This window comes from Quercus lobata, chromosome 1 (assembly GCF_001633185.2).
Source record: "Quercus lobata isolate SW786 chromosome 1, ValleyOak3.0 Primary Assembly, whole genome shotgun sequence".
In the NCBI taxonomy this organism is placed as follows: Eukaryota; Viridiplantae; Streptophyta; class Magnoliopsida; order Fagales; family Fagaceae; genus Quercus; species Quercus lobata.
This window is the reverse complement of record NC_044904.1, coordinates 32,685,454-32,694,074: the sequence shown is the minus strand read 5'-3', so window position 1 is coordinate 32,694,074 and position 8,621 is coordinate 32,685,454. Positions and strand designations below refer to the sequence as shown.

Sequence of the window (8,621 nt, the reverse complement as noted above, 5' to 3'; positions counted from 1 at the left end):
GGCCCCGATTCATCACTATATCTTCCTACTGAGTACTTAATTGCCAATAACAATTATAGAAGATGAAATATGATAACTCCCATAGCGGTTATGGAAGTTATCCTTGAACCCTCTGAGTTCCTCAAATACAGAGGAAGTTACAAATCAAATAACCACTCCAAGAGCATGCTATATAAACACCACATTCGGACCAGATGAAGGTAGGTTTTTACAATTCCTAAAAAGTTGGAATTCCATAATCTTAAAGAGAAACTAACTTAAGCATTGGAGGTTTTTTGGCCGGTGCACCCCAGTCACATTTGATAGTGTGTTTTCTTTTTTAGGCATTCCAAAGAGTGTTTAGATCTTTGAAGCCCGGAGCATTCAACTTACTGATTTTCTGTACATCATCAGTTGGCGCCGTCTGTGGGAAAGATCATTGTTTGTGTTTTGCAATTTCTTTTTCCGACAAAAGGCTACATGGTTTGACAAGATTAAGGGCCATTAGTTTAGGCCATCAAGAGAGTAGGGATGCCTCTAGTAATCCCCACCGTGATCGTCAGTCAGCGCTTGTCATGCAACCCTCTTCCATTCAACACCTGTAGTCCATGGCAGCCGCCATGGCAAAGCTAACCCATCAGAACCAAGAGTTGACCAGAGAGATTAACCTAAGGAGACAAAGGCATGAAGGATATGCTGAAGGATAAGCCCAGAGTCAAGAAGATAGAGGAAATGCTGAGCCGGAAAGCCAGTCAAAGGGTACCACTTCACGAAGGGTGCCACACTTGGAGAGGGAGATGGACCCACTTGGAGAGGGAGATGGACCAGATGAGGAAGGTCATGGACGAGATGAGGGAGAACATGAGAAGGGCGAATCCCGTAGAGGATTTAGTTCATCGAACGGACTCCCCTTTCACGGCTTCCATCAACGGTCACCCCTTGCCTCCGAAGTCCAAGATGCCTTCCTTGGACTCGTATGATGGAACACGTGACCCATTCGATCATATTGCTACTTTTAAGACTACGATGCACCTTCAAGGGGTTCCAAACGAGATTATGTGTAAAGCCTTCCCTATCACCCTTAAAGGGCCAGCGCGAGTGTGGTTCAGCAAGATACCTTCGAATATAGTGAGTTCTTTTGAAGAATTGAGTAAGTTGTTCGTCAATAATTTTATTGGAGGACAAAGGCACAAACATTCCTCGTCCAGCCTGCTAACCATAGAGCAAGGAGAGAATGAAAGCCTGAGGTCCTTCATTACTCGTTTCAACAGAGAAGCCCTAATGGTGGATGAGATGGACGACAAGTTGTTACTGGCGGCCTTCCATAATGGAGCTAACTTTGACTTATTCATCCATAAGCTTTACGAGCAAAAGCCTCAAACCATGGTTGAACTTGTCCGTTTGGCTCAAAATTGTATGAATGTGGAAGATGCAATTATAGCTAAGAAAAGGAAGAGAGCTGAGAGAATGGAAGCGGATCTCTCACTCCACTCTGAACAAGGTCCTTGTCTAAAGAAGGGACAGACGGGAGAGAAGAAAGATCGAGACAACAAGAAGGCAGACTCTTCAGCACGGAGTCAGCAGTACACGCCCTTGAACATACCACTTGAATAGGTGCTTATGCAAATCAAGGATGATCCTTCCTTGAAATGGTTGGAAAAAATGAAGGGAGATTCCAACAAGCGCAATAGGAACAAGTATTGCTGCTTCTACAGAGACCATGGGCATGACACAGACGAGTGTTTTGATTTGAAGCAGCAGATAGAAAATCGTATCAATCAAGGGAAATTGAGAAATTTCCTTGGACGAGATCACAAAGACGAGAAGTTGAAGGGAAAGCTAGAAGAGCCGCCACGACCTCCACTTGGAGAAATAATGGTGATTATGGGAGGTACTTCAATAGGACAGTTTTCCAAGTCAAGAAAGACGTATCTCAACGTGGTGCAAAACATCCAACTCTCTGGACGATCACTAAGGATGAGGACGGACGAGCCTGCCATCACGTTCACAGACGAGGATGCTGAAAGAGTTCACCACTTGCATGATGATGCAATCGTTATCACTTTGCTCATTGTTGATTATATGACTAAAAAGGTGTTGGTAGACAATGGAAGTTCAACAGACATCCTGTATTACCCCGCCTTCCAACAAATGAGGTTTGGACGTGATTAACTTCGGAAGACCAACCTGAACAGCTTGAAGGCAGTGACATCTACCTACCACCTATCAATTAAATTCCCTACGGAGTACGGGGTAGGGCAAGTTCAAAGAGAACAAATAGCAGCAAGAGAGTGTTATTTGGCCATGCTGGCTATGGACGAACAGGTTTAGACAATGAGTATTGAGGAGAGAAGAGTTGTTATAGAGCCCACCGAAGTGTTGGAAGATATTCCTTTGAATGAGAATAACCTTGAAAAGTATACAAAGGTTGGAGCAAGTATGGAAAGAAGGATGAAGCAAGACCTTATCTAATTCCTAAAGAAGAGCATTGATGTAATCGCATGGAGTCACGAAGACATGCCAAGTATTGACCCTAGTGTCATTACCCATTGTCTAAACGTATATCCTTCCTCCAAGCTTATGTGTCAAAAGAAAAGAGTGTTTGCCCCTGAATGAGACAATGCCATTAAAGATGAAGTTCAAAAGCTAACTACAGCAAAATTTATCTGGGAAGTTTATTACCCGGACTGGTTGGTTAATGTGGTGATGGTCAAGAAGGCTAATGGCAAATGGAGGATGTGCATGGACTTCACCAATTTGAACAAGGCTTGCCCCAAATGTGTAGTTGTGGTACACTCATGGTCACTCTAGAAGCTTATAAACCACGAGTGGGAGGGTTACTTAGGTGATGTAAGACTCGGGTGTCAAGCCCAAAGGGTGAAAATCCTGAGCTCCCACCCCTTTGTGACAAAACCGAGAGGGATTGGCTCCCCAAAGCGGACAAACATTGCTTAATGGCGGGGCAAGTACCCACAAATACCTATCCCAAAATGGGGTTGGCAGCACCACTCTCCATGGACGGCTAACCTAGGGTTGAGGTCGTCTGGGATCTGGTACCAACTCCTAAGTATTGTAAGCCTACTTTCGTCTGTTTTGGAAGGAATACCTACAGCACAATTGTACACAGTTTCTACTTCGTCTAAAGGAGGAGACGAAGGAATACTCGTCGAGGTGCCAGCCTCGGAAGCTACCCTCGTCCTAAGATGTTCCTGAAGAACCTCAAGAGGAATTCCAGGAACACTAGAGGTGTATTCCTCGTCCGTGGTGTTACCACTACTAATACTGTTGCTACTAGAGCCACTATAACTGGTGGAGTCATGGTACTTGTCTATAGCTTTATCTACACTATTACTAGACGAGGAGATAACAACTTTAGACATGTTGAAATTTAAAGGAAAACCTAAGAATGAGGATGAGGAGACGGAGGAGAACTAAGGACGAGGAAACACTTCTAGACGAGGCGCTAAGATGACAAGTGTCAAAGAAGAAAATCTTAGAAATGTGAGGGGTAGGAGAGGGATTCTACTATTTATAGGCAATAGAATTTGGCATCTGGAACGGCGTGACCAACCAAAAGATGACATGTGGCATACTCCTTGAAAAAATAAATCGACGTGACCAGTCACCAATAAGATTATGACACGTGGCATACCTAACCCTTGACATAAGGACACACGTCCCAAAAAGTAGCGTTAGGCTATATAGTACCTTGGACAACCCCTGGACAAGGGGGCAATTGATGGTGAACTAAGAACTGATGAACTCCAGACTTGTTTATAGGAGTCATCCAAGCTAGGAAGATAAGAGTAGCTATGCTTAACAAAACAATCATCCATAGGCTTATGGTCGTCTATGAGGATTGTACCAGGACAATCCCCAACACTTGGAAAAATTCCAGGGAAGTTTATCTACACAAACTAGTAAGTTGAACCATGTGTTATTATTCCAAGGCATGAGTAAGGCCCCAGTTTGTCACTATATCTTCCTACTGAGTACTTAACTGCCAATAATAGTTATAGAAGATGAAATATGATAACTCTAATAGCGGTTGTGGAAGTTATCCTTGAACCCTCTGACTTCCTCAAATACAGGAGAAGTTACAAATTAAATAACCACTCCAAAAGCATGCTATATAAACACCCCATTCGGACCTAATGAAGGTAGGTTTTTACAATTCCCAAAAAGTTGGAATTCCAAAATCTTAAAGATAAACTAACTTAAGCATTGGAGGTTCTTGGCCGGTGCACCCTGGTCACCTTTGATAGTGTGTTTTCTTTTTCAGGCATTCCAAAGAGTGGTTAGATCTTTGAAACCTGAAGCATTCAGCCTACTGATTTTTAGTGCATCATCAGTTAGGATTAGTACCCTTAAATCCTATTGTAAGATGCTATATACGTTATTATGTATGACATTGTGTATGACTTAATGTTGTGATTAATAAAGTTGTTTTATTATTATCTAAAATAATGATAACATGAATATTCAGATATTATCATATAGTCTATGAGATGCATAGTATGTGATTTATGTGAAAAGTCATAGAGGACATAGATTACAAGTTCTTTGTAAACTCAGAATTGTAGTTCGTAGTCGGTGATGAAATTGGGCATTTCATCTGTGAAGACTATAACATATCAACTAAGATGATTTGTCTTGATCATGAAAGTGGAGACTTCAAGTTGATTTAAGAGTTAAGACATATTGAACTGGACCGTTGTGAGATTTATTATTTTCCTAACGACTGTTAATAAAATAATAAATCTCACGACTTATATTTACATGAACTCTTAATTATGAGAGAATAATGGACCTAATCATGAAGTGTAGATTGTTTTGATATATTAGGAGCTAGATCTAAAGTAACGGTCAAAACCTCAGTATGTTGGGTAACCACATTTAGAGTTGATGGAATATATATTCTCAAGATGGAATTCATAGTCTCTTAATGGAGATACAAAATATTCCCTTGAAATAAGTTTAATAGGTTTGTTATTCAGACTGTTAGGCCTAACTACTTTAGTAATTAGTTACTAAAGTATATATTTATGAAATTGGATTTCATAAATATATGGTGAATAATTTAAATGATTAAACCGGGTACTCAAGGATTAAGATGTAATAATCTACAAAGTGACAGTCTATGATTATAACTTTGTGTTACTATGAATATTTTATGAATGGGTTGCATGTACAATAAAGTCTTGGAATATAATTTATTAATAAGACCTAGAGTGCAATTATATTTATATAGTTGTATTAAATATAATTAATGGTAATTTTGGACTTGTCAAGAGTTAATAGAAAAGCTCAAGGCCTATTGGAGTTAGTATTTTATTTGTTCACTTTTGGTCCCACTCCAAACCACATAATAGAGCCCAATTGAAAAGGTCCAAAAGGCTAGCCCAATTAGATAATCAGTTATAAGGAGAGAAACATACAGAATTTTGTAATAATATACATGAAATGGTATGTATGTGAGTGTTGGACACTCTTTAATATCAATTGCGAATGAAGTAGATCCCTTAATTTTCCACTGTGTATGTTTTGTATGCGATACAAACATGTATTTTTCCATCAAATGGTATCAGAGCAGGGTTTTCAATTTCGAATCTGTATAACATGTTTTTTTGAGTTTTGGAATTAGAGATAATAGTTTCATGATGTTAGAAGATTATATATTTAATTTTCTGCATGGTTGTTGAAACTATGGTTTGATGGAAACTAATATTGATGTTATGATGTTGTTTAAATTTGAATTTAAGTATGTTGAATTGAACTTTAAGGCTATAACATCAATGGAATTCAGTTTTGATATCAAATTCTATCTATTATGTTCATATGGTGGTTGTTTGTTCATAAAAAACCGTTGAAAACTGTTTACATATGCCTTTTAAAAATTGAAAATACGCGTATTTCGCAGGTTACCTTCTTGCGAAGTTACTTGCGAAAAATGCCTCTGAAGCCTAAAACTTTTCGCGGGTAAGCTTTACTCACAAAACAGTCGTGAGACAGTCGCAAAAGTTTCTGTTTGAATTTTGTGTTTTCATTTTTTTTTCCTTAACTCATTTTCGTGGGAAGAGCCTAGCCGCGAGATTCTCGTGAAAATGCTTCTAAAGGGATTTTTGAATTTTTCCTAAGTGTTTTCAAATGTATAAAGTGCAAGGCTGTGTGTGATTAGATTACACATGTTTTATAATTAAAAAACTTTCTTTTAAAACATCTAGTGGGAGAGAGATACAAGGGTTTGGTCTCATGGCCTCCATTGTCGGTTCATAGTAGTGTGAAATATATACTTTGTCTTAGCTTCGAGCTTTGCATTCCATGCGGAGAGTATTTATTTCATGGTCCTACAAGGTTGAACTTCTAGGTTTATAGTGGTTTGATCAAACACCTTGTCTTAGCTTTGAGCTTTGCATTCCATGCGGAGGGTGTTTTGTATCATGGTACTACAAAATAAACTTGTTAAGGGGATGAAATGTGGCTACACATGATTCTAAACAATGGTATACACTAGACTAAATATTATAGTATCCTCTATGCTGAGTTCTTACTATTATTATTTAGAGGTCAAATGTATAATGGCATATTATTAGTGTTTGGTAAGAGTTATCATGATAGCACTAATAATGGGAATAGTTCTCAATCAATCATAGTATTTAATGTTCACTCTATGCTGAGGGATATTGAATATGGGATTGCGTTGTCGTTGCATATATTATATTATTTTATAGTTTTATTAAAGTTCCATACTATATGTTTATATGCTAATATTGATAATGTTTAAGTTTACTTGTTATATTCATGTTTATTAGTTTTTAGCACTAATAATGGGAATAGTTCTCAATCAATCATAGTATTTAATGTTCACTCTATGCTGAGGGATATTGAATATGGGATTGCGTTGTCGTTGCATATATTATATTATTTTATAGTTTTATTAAAGTTCCATACTATATGTTTATATGCTAAATTGATAATGTTTAGTTTACTTGTTATATTCATGTTTATTATTTTCATATTTAATCATGGCATCATTTAGCCCACTTGTTACTATTCTTAATCAAAACAAACTGACTGGATCCAACTATGTTGACTGGAAAAGAAATTTGGACATTGTTCTTACAGTTGAAGAGCACAAATATGTGCTTACTCAACCATGTCCTAGCTTTCCTTCATTAGATGCTCCTCCTAAGGAAAAACAACAATATGATCGTTGGCAGAAATCTAATGAGATGGTCAAGTGCTAAATCCTAGCATCTATTTCAAATGTTCTACAGCATCAAATGCAGGATGTAGAACTAGTTTCGGACATAATGCTAAGTCTGAAAGAGATATTTGGTGAGCAAGGCCGTTTTGCAAGGAAAGAAACCATGAGACAAATTTATAATACCAAAATGGCTAAAGCCACTTCAGTGAGGGAGCATTGTCTTACAATGATCTCTAATCTGAATACATTGGAGGTTTTAGGTGACCATTTGATGGAGAAATATATGTTTGTATCGCATACAAAACATACGCAACAAAAAATTAACGGATCTACTTTATTTGCAATTGATAACATGTACTATGTAAATTTTAGAATACAAGTGTAGGGACCCAATTTGTAGCGACCCCAAGACAATATTGGGCTCGTACGTAAAGAGGCCCTCACAATATCATTTGTAGAGAGTGGGCTTGAAAGGTATGACCTTAGGCATAGGTGAGCGGTTTGATCGTAGTTCCTTCGGGCAATACTGCATGGGCGAGCTTGGCTTCACTAGCTAAACCCTCCATTCGCCAGAATTGTGTGTCCCCCCAGCTTTGTTTTCTTCTCCTTTTATACTGGTGTTCCATTCCCCTTTTTGCGTCCACGTGTTGATTTTACTTTTGGGGTGCAGGCCTGTCCAGTCGACCCATACCTAGAGTGGTTGGGAGTTGCTGGAAAAGCGCATGGGCATGGGCATGGGCTTGTCAGACGCCGAATTCCGTATTACTGTGCTGACGGCTTTTTCCCTGGCCCTGCCCTTACACTTAGTTTGCTCCTTTCTTTGGGCATTTAGTGAAGTGCCGAGCAGGAGGTCGTCCTCGGCTATGGCTCTCCTCGGCTTGGGCCGCGAACCCTAAGATAAACTGGGCCTGGGCCGGGGCTACACTTTCTTTGGCCCCACAATAGCCCCTCAAAAGCCTGCTGCCCGACTTTTAGTTGGGGATGAGGGTTTTGATAATGTTGGGCCTACATCATAGCCTGCTCGGATTCTACACTCCATTAATATTTGCATTTTTTCACTTACACGGGGGACGTGTCAAATTAAGAGGCATTCCTTCACCCACTCACGCGGGGTCCTTTGACACCCCTACACTCGAGGTGCGCCTTCACGAGGATTTTCAGATCCTACGGTCACGAATGGCGTTGGAACTTGAGCCCACTATTCCTTGTCTGTAGCATTCTTTGGAACTCTGCGTAAATTAAATATCTCCTCCTTTCCCTTTAAATAAGTAGGACAGGAGGCTATTCCTCTTACATTCAAACCCTTCGGTTTTCTTTACAACCGCAATCCTTCAGCCATAATCACAATCTCCATATTTAGTACTTTCCACCCTTAGTGTAATATGCCTAAGGTACATATAGGGGTGAAGGAACTGCACCCGCCACAGAGGCACCG

At 39.4% G+C, this 8,621-nt stretch overlaps 1 protein-coding gene across 1 annotated transcript; it reads left to right on the top strand.

The window, feature by feature from the left end:
* The first annotated feature begins 1,641 nt into the window (after positions 1–1,641).
* Positions 1,642–2,151, top strand: LOC115952709. Its single transcript, XM_031069927.1, has one exon. The coding sequence runs from the start codon at positions 1,642–1,644 to the stop codon at positions 2,149–2,151; it is 510 nt and encodes a 169-aa protein (XP_030925787.1).
* The last annotated feature ends 6,470 nt before the right edge of the window (positions 2,152–8,621 follow it).